Raw genomic sequence first — 15,047 nt, 5'->3', positions numbered from 1 at the left:
ATGAAAGCTACAGGGTATGAATGCAGCGAAAATGTGAGGGATGGGAAAGCATATCTCTAGGGTATGGGAGGAAATGGGTGATCTGGTGAGAAGTACCACAAGTGGAGGTAAAAGGTGGACCCTAGGATGCTTTTTTTGTGTTGGATGTAAATTTGGGTTCTTGAAACAGGATCCTTGGGCCTTTTGTATCCAGAATCAATTTTGGTGCCTGCTAAAAATACAGATTTCTCAAATGCGCCTTCAGTTCAGTTCAGTTCAGTCACTCAGTTGTGTCCGACTCTTTGCAACACCATGAATCGCAGCACTCCAGGCCTCTCTATCACCAATGCCCGGAGTTCACCCAAACTCATGTCCATCCAGTCAGTGATGCCATCCAGCCATCTCATCCTCGGTCGTCCCCTTCTCCTCCTGCCCCCAATCCCTCCCAGCATCAGGGTCTTTTCCAATGAGTCAACTCTTTGCATGAGGTGGCCAAAGTACTGTAGTTTCAGCTTCAGCATCAGTCCTTCCAATGAACACCCAGGACTTATCTCCTTTAGGATAGACTGGTTGGATCTCCTTGCAGTCCAAGGGACTCTAGAGTCTTCTCCAATGCCACAGTTCAAAAGCATCAGTTCTTCAGTGCTCAGCTTTCTTCATAGTCCAACTCTCACATCCATACATGACCACTGGAAAAACCATAGCCTCGACTAGACAGACCTTTGTTGACAAAGTAATGTCTCTACTTTTTAATATGCTATCTAGGTTGGTCATAACTTTCCTTCCAAGTGTCTTATAATTTCATGTCTGCAATCACCATCTGCAGTGATTTTGGAGCCCCAAAAAACAAAGTCTGACACTGTTTCCACTGTTTCCCCATCCAAATGTGCCTAAGTCTTACAAAAGTGATTATTCCTTGATGCAAAGCCTATGAATCTACATTTATTGTTTGCCAGGGTGATTCTTGCACATTCAAATATCAGAAACTCCCTCCCAGTGGAATATAGATAGTTGCACCTTTTATCAAGCTCCTTGGTAGCTCAGATGGTAAAGAATTCACCTGCAATTCAGGAGACCCAGTTTCCATCCCCTGGGTAGAGATGATACGCTGTAGAAAAGGATGGCTATCTATACCACTATTCTTACCTGGAGGATTCCAGACAGAGGAGCCTGTCCATGGGGTTGTGAAGAGTTGAATACAACTGAATGAATAATACTTTCACTTTTTTCACTTTCACTGAACCAGCTAAGCAGTGATGTATCATGATGATGTTCTACTTAAGTTTTGGTGTATGCTTGAGGTTCTTTATGGGAGGGACCAGAAGACTCTCCAGGTTTTATGAAGCCTGGAACTTAAATAAATTGTGGGACTATTTTAAGGAAAAGAATATTAGAAATACAAACTCAAGTTTATAAAGATGACCAAGTACTTAGAATGAGAAAGGGACTTAAAAATTTTTAATTTTTAAAAGCTGAACTATCATAAAATCCAGAAAAATAACATTCATAATTATGTGTCTGACATATTTCTTCTACAGTTTTGGTTGCATATCCTTTGATTGCCTCTTTGTATGACAACTCTTGTCATACACAAGTGATATGTGGTGCTATCACTTTCTGTACAGACAATAGAAAGGTAATTGTCTCCTATTCCAATTTCAATAAAACTTAAAAAAAAATTGATGGTTGTGAAGCATAAAGCATGCAACTTTACTTACAGAATACAGACACAGAGCGCACACACCCTGAAAACACAAGACTTCTGATTCTCTTTTCCATGGTTCCCATAGAAAAAGAGAAACTGTGGGGAACATTTGTTTTCTGTGCTGCATTGAGTGTATTCTTGACAGGATAGAATTTCTGTTTTGACTGGGTGTCAATGAAAATTGAATTCTATGCTTGAAATTTTAAATAACTGATGATGAGAAAAAAAAAACCTCCAACTAGCTCCTGGCTCCTCTGCTACCCCTCTGTGTCTGGTGCTTGCCACCAGAGGACATGTTTACACGGCCACACGTCCTCTGGTCCTGTACCTTCGTGATGCCATGCTTGGTGAGTTGGCACTGGGGGTGGAAGGAGAATTCCTGCAAGACATTCTTACACAAGGGGAGCTGGCATAATATACCTCTACAGGGAAGTGGCTGCAAATCGTATAGGTACATACCATCTGAAGTGTGTGAACTCCCAATCCAGCTGCCTCTTATTTGGGCCTCCAAAATGCATGTAAATCCTCCAAAGCCACCCAAAACAAAGGGAAGTTGAAAAAGACAGTCATTTTCATCTTATTTTAGTTGGTTTTACAAAAATGTGTTGTGAGGTTAATACTCTACTAGGGAGGGCCCCTGAGAAGGCCATGGAAGAGACTGAACAAGGGAACGTCTGAAGCTGCAGCTTCGTTCCCTGTGCAGCAGGTTTCTCCCAGGAAGGACCCAAAGAAACCCAGATTGGAGTCTGGATCGCCTCTTAAATTTTTATTATTTCAACATGTTTCAGTTTTTTTTTTTTTACTAGAAAATTCAGTTTACTCAGCTTATCTAAATTTTCTTCTTCCAAGCAGGATTATTGATAACAGATGTATCCATTACCTTATTGTTTGGCTGGCAACACTTTGTATTTTTTTTCTTTTAAGAAAATTTATTGCAGTATAGTTGGTTTATAATTCTGTATTCATTTCAGGTGTACCGCAGAGTGAATAAGTTATGCATACATCCAGTCTCTTTTAGAATATTTCCCCATATGGGTCATTACAGACTATAGCATTCCCTGTGCTACACAATAGGTTTTTATTAGTTATCTCTTTTATATATAGTATTGTCCATCCCAAGTTTCTCCCTCTCCCCTTTTCCCCCTTGGTAACTGTAAGTTTGTCTTCTACATCCATAACACAATTTCTGTTCTGTAAATAAGTTCATCTGCACCAACTTTTTTAGATTCCACATATACGTTATAATCATTTGTACAAAATGGGTCCCTTTCTCCCTCGCTTTCTCCTTCCCTCCCTCCTTCCTTAAATTGCAGACTGGAATTATTATTATTATTTTGTTTTATGTGACTCCTTAAGGTAGGCTGGTAATACGATTCAGATCCAGGAGTCCTCATGACATGCATAATCTGTCACTACACCGTGTATCCGAGAATATAGGTTCTGATCCCCTCTCAGCTACTAACTCCTGGGTGGTTTGAACGGTCAGTACTTTGGCTTGCTGGCTTTTAGCTCCTCAGCTGGTCAGTTCACATTGGGGCAAAGTTAGTGGTTTCTAGGAGTCCAAAGGTTCTGCAAAAGTGCTTCAAGGGTGGCCAAGTCCTCACTCTTCCTTTAAGCAGAGAAGCTCTGCTGTTTCATATGCTAGACTTTAAGATAGTTTTACCTTGAAATAGTCGCATTATGGAAAAAAAAATTTACAGCTGATTCACTTTGCTATACAATTGAAACTAATACAACATTGTAAAGAAACTATATTCCAAACTAATTAATTAAAAAAAAATACAACAAGCAGCGGCAGCAAAGAAGGCATCTGGCTTAATAAAAAACAGACAAACAAAAGGGGCATTTTTTAGATAAATTGTCCCAAATGCCTGGAATGACCTAGGGAGCTTTCCAGTTCCATCGTAGCACTCATAATTTGATTTTGTATCTGTTAAAAGTTTGTTTGGGGTTGTTCTGCTTAATCAGGGCTGAGACATTATTCTAGGTCAGTGGTATGTAAGCTTGTCTACACTTAAGGATTATCTGGGGAACTTTAAAAAATTCTAATGCCTGGGTCTTACCCTTGTGATTATTATTTTGTTAACCTGAGTGTAGGTAATTTAAAAGCACCTCAGGTGCTTCTGATGGGCATCAGCATTGTGAACCCTAAGTGGAGATAATCATTGCAACTGTCAAGTTCGAATAATCTGTGTATGAAAAAAAAATCACACGTGTGATGTCCATATCCACAGCTCCATAAATATTGACTGTTTATTTCCATTTGATAGCTAAGTTACGTAATTCCCTCAATTGCTGGAGACAAATGTTAGAGAAAAGGCACAGGGTGTGGTGGCAGTATTCGCTAGCTTCTCTGCACTGGTTTTTCAAGAATTTCTCATTGTTCTTCACACCTACAAGGGTCAAAAACAGCTATTTTTGTCCTTGCCCCCCACCCCCCACAAACCCTGGAGCCACACACAAATGGGTCAGCTTCTCTAGTGTTAAGTTAGCTGATGTATAACACTAGTTGATTAGAATCAAAGGATCTTACAAATAGGATTCTAAGATTTTGTTTAATTTATGGAATACGATTCCTTGGAAAAGAAAGGTCTAATTTCCTTCAGACTTATAAGACATTTTCTTCCCTTCTCATTGATCTTGGTGTGTGAAAAGGTCAGTGAGAGATGACGTTGCTGTGTTCCCATGTTGTTTTAAATACCCCTGACTTGCAGAATTATAAGGGGGTGAATAATACCATACTTTCATAATGAGACACTCACTGCTTGGTTGGGAACTCAGGGCTTTGGGAGCCAGAAATGGAAATTTGCAAGGATACAAGTAAGAACTTTCTCCTGTATTTGGCTTGGACTTTTGTACAACCCCAGATGGCAGTAGATTTTATAATAGGTGGAAAAACATTCAGCATTTGTTCATCATTCATGCATTCATTTATTTTTCACTTATTCATTCTACACACGTGGATTTAAATGTATACTCATATTAGAGCCTGATTTTGGTGCTAGGTAAGTATTCAGAATGGCATAAATATGTGTAGGTCTTCACTGAACATTTGAATAGACTTTAAGTAAGAATTAATTTGGCTTTTCAAATGGAATTCCACTGGTATATAAAGGCCATGAGTTCTCTGGGGGATTTTTAGATTCCATGTGTGCATTTCAGCGATTAGCTAAAAACCATACAGTAATTATATTCTGAACCATCCAGAAGATGACCTCATAACCAAGGATACGATTTTAGGGTCTACAGTTTGTCACCATGCTCACCTTGGCACACTTATCACTCATGTAATTGCTATTGACTAAGATGAAAATCAATCTGATTATAATTAATCTGATTTCGGTGTTGACCATCTGGTGATGTCCATGTGTAGAGTCTTCTCTTGTGTTGTTGGAAGAGGGTGTTTGCTATGGCCAGTGCATTCTCTTGGCAAAACTCTGTTAGTCTTTGCCCTGCTTCATTCCGTATTCCCAGGCCAAATTTGCCTGTTACCCCAGGTGTTTCTTGACTTCCTACTTTTGCATTCCAGTCCCCTCTAATGAAAAGGACATCTTTTTTGGGTGTTAGTTCTAAAAGGTCTTGTAGGTCTTCATAGAACCATTCAACTTCAGCTTCTTCAGCATTACTGGTTGTGGCATAGACCTGGATAACTGTGATATTGAATGGTTTGCCTTGGAAATGAACAGAGATCATTCTATCATTTTTGAGATTGCATCCAAGTACTGCATTTCAGACTCTTTTGTTGACCATGATGGCTATTCCATTTCTTCTAAGGGATTCCTGCCCGCAGTAGTAGATATAATGGTCATCTGAGTTAAATTCACCCATTCCAGTCCATTTTAGTTTGCTGATTCCTAGAATGTCGATGTTCACTCTTGCCATCTCCTGTTTGACCACTTCCAATTTTCCTTGATTCACGGACCTAACATTCCAGGTTACTATGCAATATTGCTCTTTAGAGCATTGGACCTTGCTTCTATCATGAGTCACATCCACAACTAGGTATTATTTTTGCTTTGGCTCCATCCCTTCATTCTTTCTAAATTATTTCTCCACTGATCTCCAGTAGCATATTGGGCACCTACCGACCTGGGGAGTTCCTCTTTGTGTATCCTATCATTTTGCCTTTTCATACTGTTCATGGGGTTCTCAAGGCAAGAATACTGAAGTGATTTGCCATTCCCTTCTCCAGTGGACCACATTCTGTCAGACCTCTCCACCATGACCCATCTGTCTTGGGTGGCCCCACAGGGCATGGCTTAATTTTGTTGAGTTAGACAAGGCTGTGGTCTGTGTGATTAGATTGACTAGTTTTCTATGATTATGGTTTCAGTGTGTCTGCCCTCTGATGCCCTTTCGCAACACCTACCATCTTACTTAGGTTCCTCTTACCTTGGACATGGGGTATCTCTTCATGGCTGCTCCAGGAAAGCGCAGCCGCTGCTCCTTACCTTGGACGAGGGGTATAAATACCAGATGTTCAAGCTGGTTTTAGAAAAGGCAGAGGAACCAGAGATCAAATTGCCAACATGCGCTGGATCATGGAAAAAGCAAGAGAGTTCCAGAAAAACATCTATTTCTGCTTTATTGACTATGCCAAAGCCTTTGACTGTGTGGATCACAATAAACTGGAAAATTCTGAAAGAGATGGGAATACCAGACCACCTGACCTGCCTCTTGAGAAATCTGTATGCAGGTCAGGAAGCAACAGTTAGAACTGGACATGGAACAACAGACTGGTTCCAAATAGGAAAAGGAGTATGTCAAGGCTATATATTGTCACCCTGCTTATTTAACTTCTATGCACAGTACATCATGAGAAACGCTGGACTGGATGAAGCACAAGCTGGAATCGAGATTGCTGGGAGAAATATCAGTAACCTCAGATATGCAGATGACACCACCCTTATGGCAGAAAGTGAAGAGGAACTAAAAAGCCTCTTGGTGAAAGTGAAAGAGGAGAGTGAAAAATTTGGCCTAAAGCTCAACATTGAGAAAACGAAGATCATGGCATCTGGTCCCATCACTTCATGGGAAATAGATGGAGAAACAGTGGAAACAGTGTCAGACTTTATTTTTTGGGGCTCCAAAATCACTGCAGATGGTGACTGCAGCCATGAAATTAAAAGACGCTTACTCCTTGGAAGAAAAGTTATGACCAACCCAGATAGCATATTCAAAGGCAGAGACATTACTTTGCCAACAAATGTCTGTCTAGTCAAGGCTATGGTTTTTCCAGTGGTCATGTATGGATGTGAGAGTTGGACTGTGAAGAAAGCTGAGCGCTGAAGAATTGATGCTTTTGAACTGTGGTGTTGGAGAAGACTCTTGAGAGTCCCTTGGACTGCAAGGAGATCCAACCAGTCCATTCTGAAGGAGATCAACCCTGGGATTTCTTTGGAAGGAATGATGCTAAAGCTGAAACTCCAGTACTTTGGCCACCTCATGTGCAGTGTTGACTCATTGGAAAAGACTCTGATGCTGAGAGGGATTGAGGGCAGGAGGAGAAGGGGACAACAGAGGATGAGATGGCTGGATGGCATCATGGACTCAATGGACATGAGTTTGTGTGAACTCTGGGAGTTGGTGATGGACAGGGAGGCCTGGCGTGCTGCGATTCATGGGGTCGCAAAGAGTTGGACTTGACTGAGCGACTGAACTGAACTGAACTGAAGATGAAAATAAGTGGAGAAAGGTCTTATTCCTAGAGAATACCTTATGCCTACGTGAGGGCAAATGAAGTAAACACACCAAAATCAAAGTTGTGCAGCCACTTGAATGGAGAAAAGCAGTAGGGCTGTGTCGCATGGCTCATGGCAGAGCAGGGATGCTGTGCTCGGAAGATGCTGTGCTAAAGCTCTTGCTACCACGATATGCTGTGTAGTTTTGCAGATCATCATCTTCTCAGTCGGCAGTTATTTTCCATTTTGAACAATACGCATTGGCAATTTTGTTTGTATTTAATTTTAAAATTTGTTTTGGTTGGAGAATTTTATAGAAGTAATGTTTACTTAGATTTGTGTTGGCTCCTAATTAGTAGTGCTAGTATAAAGATAATTTGTGTCAACAGCAGGGGTTGGAGAAACCTTCCTTACTTTAAAGGGGATTGGTATATTACTTAATATTGGCAGATTTTTTTTTCTAATTTATCTCACTCTGCTATAATCACTGTTTAGTTCATTTTTCCCATTAGCCTGCAAGCTCCTGGAGTGAATATTCATACCTTGCTTGACTTTCAGACTCTTTTATATTTATTAAATAAATGTGTTGATAAGAATTAGAATCATCGAACTCCTAAGGGCTACTTGAAAGAGTAGTGAGATCTCTGTCAAGGGAGGAATTTAAACACAGGCTATCAGTTTTGGAGGATTCCTGAACCAAGTGAGCACATCAACACCTCTTTGAACTCTGGAAGGCAGGATCAAAATTGTTACTTTTTCCACTGTGCTAGGTCGCTTCAGTCATGTCCGACTCTTTTCAAACCCCATGGACTGATTTTGCCACTGACCTTCCAGAGATCATTCTACCACAAATCAATTGCCTAAGTAGTAGCAGCATAACGTTAGTCGCTCAGTCACGTCTGACTCATAGTGACCCCATGGACTGTAGTCCATCAGTCTCCTCTGTCCATGGGATTTCCAGGCAAGAATACTGGAGTGGGTTGCCATTTCCTTCTCTAGGGGGTCTTCCTGACCCAGGGGTCTCCCACATTGCAGGCAGATTCTTTACTCTCTTAGCCACCAGGGAAGCCCAAGTAGCAGTGGTATCCCAGCACAGTGGACTGTTGAGGTTATTTACTTTTGCAGGTGAATTCTCAATTTTACCCTGAATACTTTGAGTGTCTTCCTCATAAAGATGTCGGAATTCTAAGAATCGTTTAGAAAGTGAATTCCTATAGGTCCCTCTACACCTGCAATATGTATGTGGATGTCTCAGAGCGCATGATGAGAGATGGCTGCATGAAAAGAGAGGGCTCATGCATGAATCCGGAGGAGCCACTTTTGTCCAGAGGATACCGATTTTAGATTTGTCAGGAAGGCAGGAACATATGGACAGCAGTCAGCCATATCTCAAGTTGATTTTTTCCTATTCTTCCCCACCGCCCCCCCCCTTTCTCCTCACAGTTTAATGTGAGTGCTTCTCTCTTGGCTCATTTATTTCAGATGCCTCAGGAACAGTACACCCATCACCGGGGCACCATGCCCAGCTCTGAGGGGCCGCAGGTATACAAAGTGGGGATTTATGGCTGGCGGAAAAGATGCTTGTATTTCTTTGTCCTACTCCTGATGATTTTAATACTGGTGAACTTGGCCATGACCATCTGGATTCTCAAAGTCATGAACTTCACAATTGTAAGTAAGACCATACACTTTTCTTTAGCTCTTTTGGGGCGAAGGGAAAGCATGGGGGAAGAAAAAAGAATGTGGAAAGTGATGGTAGTAAAATTGAAAATAACCTACAAGCAGTGGTTTTGATGGGGGAGGAAAAGAAAAGCGTTGCTGCTCAGATTACATGTGAGGATGACTTCTTTTAAATCTCAACTCTTCAGAGGCTGGTAATCCAACTGTGGGATGTTTCTCTTTTGCAATCCTCATGTGAGCTTTCCCTACATTTTGATAACTCTGTTTCTATAGCCTGTAACTTATAAATAATTTGAGTAAATAATGTAGGGAGAAGGATGAGATAAAGACCAAAGTAGTAAGTTTGTCTGTGTGTGTATGTGTGTGTGTGTGTGTGTGTTTTAATGTTAGTAGTAATTAAGAAAGTTTTCATGAGGTAAAGGTTGAAACATCAGTGTTCAATTAGCCTTTGGAGAACATTAAAGAATTTTCAGTACCTACTTACACCTGGTAGTTAATGGAGCATTTCCTCGATTTTTAGGAATAGAATCAGAGGAGTATAGCCATTTTACTTTTTTTTTTTTTTTTTTTTTAAGAATTTGCGTTTACACTTCCTTGAAGAAATTCTTGATCCTGGTACTTAGGTCCATGTGGCAGATTGGACATTTGCTTGTTGAAGTTCAAATGGAAAGAAAATCTTGGCAAAAAGATTTTTGGAGTTATTCTGAGGTATTTCCCCAGAGCTTTTGTAAAGATTATAACAATATAAATAAATTCTTGCATTAGTGAGAGCATAGTCCTAAAAATGCTTTCTTTTCCTCTGGTAATGTCAAAAGTAAGTAATTATGTTGGCAATATAAAAGATCTCCTGTGTGATAAGAAAATGTAACCGTAACATAATTAAAAGTAAGGTTTTCATGTGAAAATCCAAAATAGAATAGTGGATATTTGTCTTTCTTGTAGAGTTTATTTTTAACCCCTCACACCTGTGCACAGGTAGACTTTCTTGCCTTTGCTCAGGCCATTTCTTCTCCTCGGGCTGCTTTTCTCCATTTTCTGCCTGGTACAACTCCTCCCTGATGCTCCTGTAGCTCCATTTATGTATTTATTATTTTACCGATCACTCCAGATAAACATTCTTGCATGTGTCTCCCAGGCAGTGTGAACTTTGATAATAGCAGGGGTGGCATCTATTTTCTGTGGGCCTTTGTTCATCACTCATGAGACGGGCTATGGGCGCTTGACTCATGAGGATTACATAAACCACTGTTAGTGCATCAAAAAGACTCACTTTTAAAATTGAAATATGGTTGATTTACAATGCTGTGTTCATTTCTGCTATATAGCAAAATGATTGAGCTATACATACGTATGCTTTCTTTTTCACATTCTTTTCCATTATGGTTTATCATAACATATTGAATATAGTTCCCTGTGCTATACAATAGGACCTTGTTTATCTATTTTACATGGCATAGTTTGTATCTGTCAATCGCCGACTCCCAGGCCATCCCACTCCTATCTCCCTCCAGGCAACCACAAGTCTGTTCTCTGTCTGTGATTCTGTTCCTGTTTCAGATAAGTTCATTTGTTTCATATTTTAGATTGCACATATAAGTGACATTATATGATATTTGTCTATCTCCTTCTGACTTACCTAATGTGATAATTTCTAAGTACATTTGTGTTGCTACAAAAGGCATTTCGTTCTTTTTATGGTTCAGTAGTATTCCATTGTGTTCTTTTACCACATCTTCTTTATCTGTTCACCTTTTGATGGACATTTTGGTGGTTTTCATGTCTTGCCTATTGTGAATATGCTGCTCTGAATATGAAGGTGCATGTGTCTTTTTAAATTATGTTTTTGTCTAGGAGTGGGATTTCAGGATCTTGTGGTAACTCTATTTTTAGTTTTTGAGGGACTTTCTGTAGTGGCTGCACCAACTTACATCCCTGCCCACAGTGTAAAAGGGTTCTGTTTTCTCCACACCCTTTCCAGCATATGTTATTTATAGATGTTTTAGTGATGGAGAATGGTTCACTTTTTAATATTTGCAGTAAGCACCAGCAAATTAAGCTTCTGAATTGCAGTTTTAAGTTTCAAAGATGATACAGGTCAATTTCCAATTTATTGTAGGGGTCTAAGAAAGTATGTTCTAGAATATTGGAGCACATTAGGTTCTACTTCTGAATTAGAATCTGTAAACATTTTTTTGAACTTACTATATATAAGAAAAAAATCAGAGAAGTGTTTTAGGTGAGAGAGAGAGGGAGGTATGATCCAAGTTGTAGTCTAGATACTGCTCATGTAAGGATGCAATATAATGGAGAAAGTGTCTCAGAGTTTAAGGCTCTAAAAGGTGTCATGAATCTGCCCTTAAGTCCAAGGGTCCATAGTTGGCATTTGTCAATATGCATGTTCTGTGATGTTTTTATTTCATATTTCAAAAACTTTAAAGTAGAAAAATTCTATATTGTAATATAAAATAGAAGACTGAAGCTAGGACAGTAGAATGAAGAATAAATATTCAAAAGATGTTAAAAGATGGAAGTGACATACCTCAACCTCACCTACTGTTTGGATATGAGTTGTTGAGGGATTGAAAGATAATTCTGGAATACTCCAGGTTCTTGATAGTGAGATGGTTGGATGGTGGGACAATAACAAGATGGAATTCATTATCTTTCCACTGAAATTTAGCTGAGACTCATGTATCCCTCTCATTTCCTGTTTGGGGCTGTTTTTGTTATATTGACATAGTTTGACATGAAGTTAATGTATAGAACCTGAAAGATTAGAGGGTGAATGTGGTGGAGAATATGAACTCAAACCTAGATAAATGTGATATTACACAAATCTGGCTTCTCAAGTATATTTTATCTGGCAGACTCAACAGTGAGATGTCTATGTAAATGTAAATTGAGTGACAATTCACTATGAATGTTATGTGAGTTTGGGGAGCAATATGATATTAAGGTAATAATCTATATAAAATAGGCTATTTCCTGTAGTTAACTAAATTGATTGCCAAAGTTGAGAGTTCTTAAAGATTTACCAAACCAAGTACTTACTGAGGTGAGAATAATGCTATTATTAGTCATAATAGGTAATTTTGTAACAGTAATGCTTTTGAGCAAATAGAGCTGAAGTGTCAGAAAATTGGTCTTTCCCTGGATGGTAAAAACATACTCTCCATAAATCACAGTACAATGCATATCCCTTTAGAATTATAATTCTATTCCACAAATAATAATTTACTGACAGTGAATATCTTGAAAAAGAATGATGTGTTCACCAATATTACATTGGTGCATGTGGAGTGTATGAACCCAGGAAATCCAATATGATAGGAGTGAAGCAATTTCTGTGAGGATTCTGGACGATTGTCAAGAGGAAAGACTGATTATTTGGTACACCTGGCATGTTTAGCAATTTGGGATTTGGAAAAGTTTACACCTTAATCAAACCCTCTGAGTAATGACAAGCAAAGAGTGATGTAATCTGCAAGTGTTTCTGAGGACTTGGCAGTTTATCTAATATCGGGCATCCAGAATTTTCTATGCTGTCAGATTTGCATTCTGTGCTGTCCCCAAGGGTTATGCTGAAAGAGTCCTTCCATTATAACAATCTGGACAAGCATCCAACCAAGTTTTATTTGTCCCAGATGTAAATCAGAATAAAAATGAATTTTTTTTCTCTGCTTTTAGCAGATTACTCTGCTGTTCATTATTAATCGAGATAGAATTACAGTCTCCTACACTTTCCCAGTGTTTCCCCTACTTGGAGGAATGTTTAATTTCCCTTTGTTGTAAAGACCCATAGGTTCATCTCTCGTAGTTAATCACACACTGTGCTTTACAAAGAAACTAGTATTATTTATTAAGTATGTGCTTAATATGTGCTAGTCACTGCTTGGCAGTTTAAAAAAATTATCTTGTTTAATTTTCCAAACAACCCTACAAATTGGGTATTATAATCTCCGTTTTAGTAAAATAAAACTCAAGGCTCAGAGAAGTTGAGTGGCTTTCTAAAGGAACAGCTAGTAGTCAAAGAACTGGTGCTTGACTTCAAAGCCTACCCCTTTATACCACAACATATAGTCGGTTCAGTTCAGTTCAGTTCAGCCACTCATTCATGTCCACCTCCTCTAGCTAGTTGCTGCAATGACCTGGCTTTCCAACACAGCTCTGAAGCTGCTGAAGTGGTTCATTACCTTTGTTACCCGCCTTGTGTCATCAGATCACAAATTTGCTTCCCATCCAAGATATCCACTGACTTTTCCTGTGTGAAGTAGTTCCTGATAGTTACATGTGTTCAGGCCTTAACTCAGTTCTCTTTATCCTACAGCCAATGACCTCTCCTTTCACTGCTTCTACCTTTTGTTATAGTCCCTTGTTATGTTTATATAAACATTTAATGCAAACTGAATAATGCTATCTGTGCATAGGTTGGTGTGTAGACTCTGAGTTAGCACCTGACCTGTAGGAAGATTTTGTGTTGGAAACAGAAAATCATAGGAGACCCCATTCAGGGCAGTAGTTAGGGACTCAGACTCAGGACAAAGATGCTCTATGTTCACATCTGAGTTCTGCTACTTTGACAGATTTTTCAACCTTTCTGTACTGCCATATATTGGGAGTGATAGCGATACCTACCTGTTTATATGATTGTTGTGAAGAGTGAATGAGGTGATAAATGTGAAGTGCTTAGGAAAGGAGCTTGTTCCAAAGTAAATGCCTTCTGTTAGTGTTTACCATTATCATCATCATCATTTATTGAAGGCTCATTTTGCATCAGGCTCTCTGCCATTGCAACTTATAAATATCTAACTTAATCTTTATGTGGATTGGTATTATGATACCAACTTCACAGGGAGGAGAGACGCTCAATAACTTGATTTGGAGTCACATAGCTAAAAAGTGTCAGAGTAGAGTGTTTGAATCCAAACAGTCTCAGTCTGGAATATGGTTTATTCATCTCTGTGATGTATTGTGGGGCAGTGCAGAAATTCCTAGCATGAGTGTCAAGGAATGAGACACCTAGTGGGCTATGAACTACATCACCTTTTCCTTCTGGCCCTCAGTACAGAAATGAATGCAGTGAACTAGGTATCCTTTAGGACTGCAAGGCATCTTCCTGTTTGAACACTGCAGTTTTGTCTTTGGAGCTTGGCCTTGACCATGTGAGATCTCTCTCTGTAGAGGGCTGCTGCTTCTACCAGTGTATTCCAGCAGCTCAATCCAAATAACTTGGCCTCAAAGACCTCCCAAAATACTGCAATACTGATTGTCTACAGTGTCATTTAGCACAAGTGCTTATTAGTGGCAAAGCTTAAAATGTTTGATTTCCAATGAGTGTGAAATCATTATTAGATGAAATGGGTACCTTGAGCCACCTCTTCAAACATCCTCATCTTGCAGCTGATTGAACCAAAGTAGATGATGAAATTGCCTGACCCAGCTTTAGCATCCCACCATACTGGGAACTCCTCAGGAGCAGGGGTTGTATTCTATTCACATTTATAGCCATGGACCAGGGCCTGGTATGCAGTCGGCTTTCAATGTGTGTGTGTTAATTGTCAAACACATGTGAGTGTCTTATACAGACCACATGTATGAGATGATGGATGTCAAATACCTGGTCCATGCTGGGCACACAATATGTCCTAGATAAATTGTAGCTAGCTATACTAGTATTTAACAGATCCTCTAACTTCTCCTTCTTTTTCCACTCATTGAAATTACAAAATCCAAACCATTGTATCTGTGATTAAGAGAATGTCCATTTGTTTAATAAAAACTAAAACAGAACTTACTTTGTAATGTTCCTGTATAACCTTAATAAAAATTTGTATGAGGTAGACACTACTATCATGCATATTTTACAAATGGGGACGAGGAGGTTCCAAGAAGTGCAATAACTTATCCAAGGTCAAACAGTCAGTGAGCGCTGAAGCTGAAATTGGGTCACAGGAGTCTGGCTTTTGAGCCTGTACTCTTAATCAGTAGACTATGCTGCCCAT

The 15,047-nt window shown here is 39.4% G+C and overlaps 1 protein-coding gene across 2 annotated transcripts in view; it reads left to right on the top strand.

The window, feature by feature from the left end:
• SGCD (sarcoglycan delta) overlaps window positions 1-15,047 on the top strand; it is a 607,252-nt gene that overhangs the window by 195,551 nt on the left and 396,654 nt on the right. For both annotated transcript variants that reach the window (XM_040241450.1, XM_040241449.1), the window contains exon 2: window positions 8,848-9,036. In XM_040241450.1, coding sequence (XP_040097384.1) covers window positions 8,848-9,036 — 189 coding nt within the window. The remainder of the gene's footprint in view (window positions 1-8,847; window positions 9,037-15,047) is intronic.

The sequence above is a fragment of the Oryx dammah genome, unplaced genomic scaffold (genome assembly GCF_014754425.2).
Source record: "Oryx dammah isolate SB20612 unplaced genomic scaffold, SCBI_Odam_1.1 HiC_scaffold_5, whole genome shotgun sequence".
In the NCBI taxonomy this organism is placed as follows: domain Eukaryota; kingdom Metazoa; phylum Chordata; class Mammalia; order Artiodactyla; family Bovidae; genus Oryx; species Oryx dammah.
The sequence above is the reverse complement of the archived record's forward strand: the minus strand, read 5'-3'. Positions and strand labels throughout refer to the sequence as shown.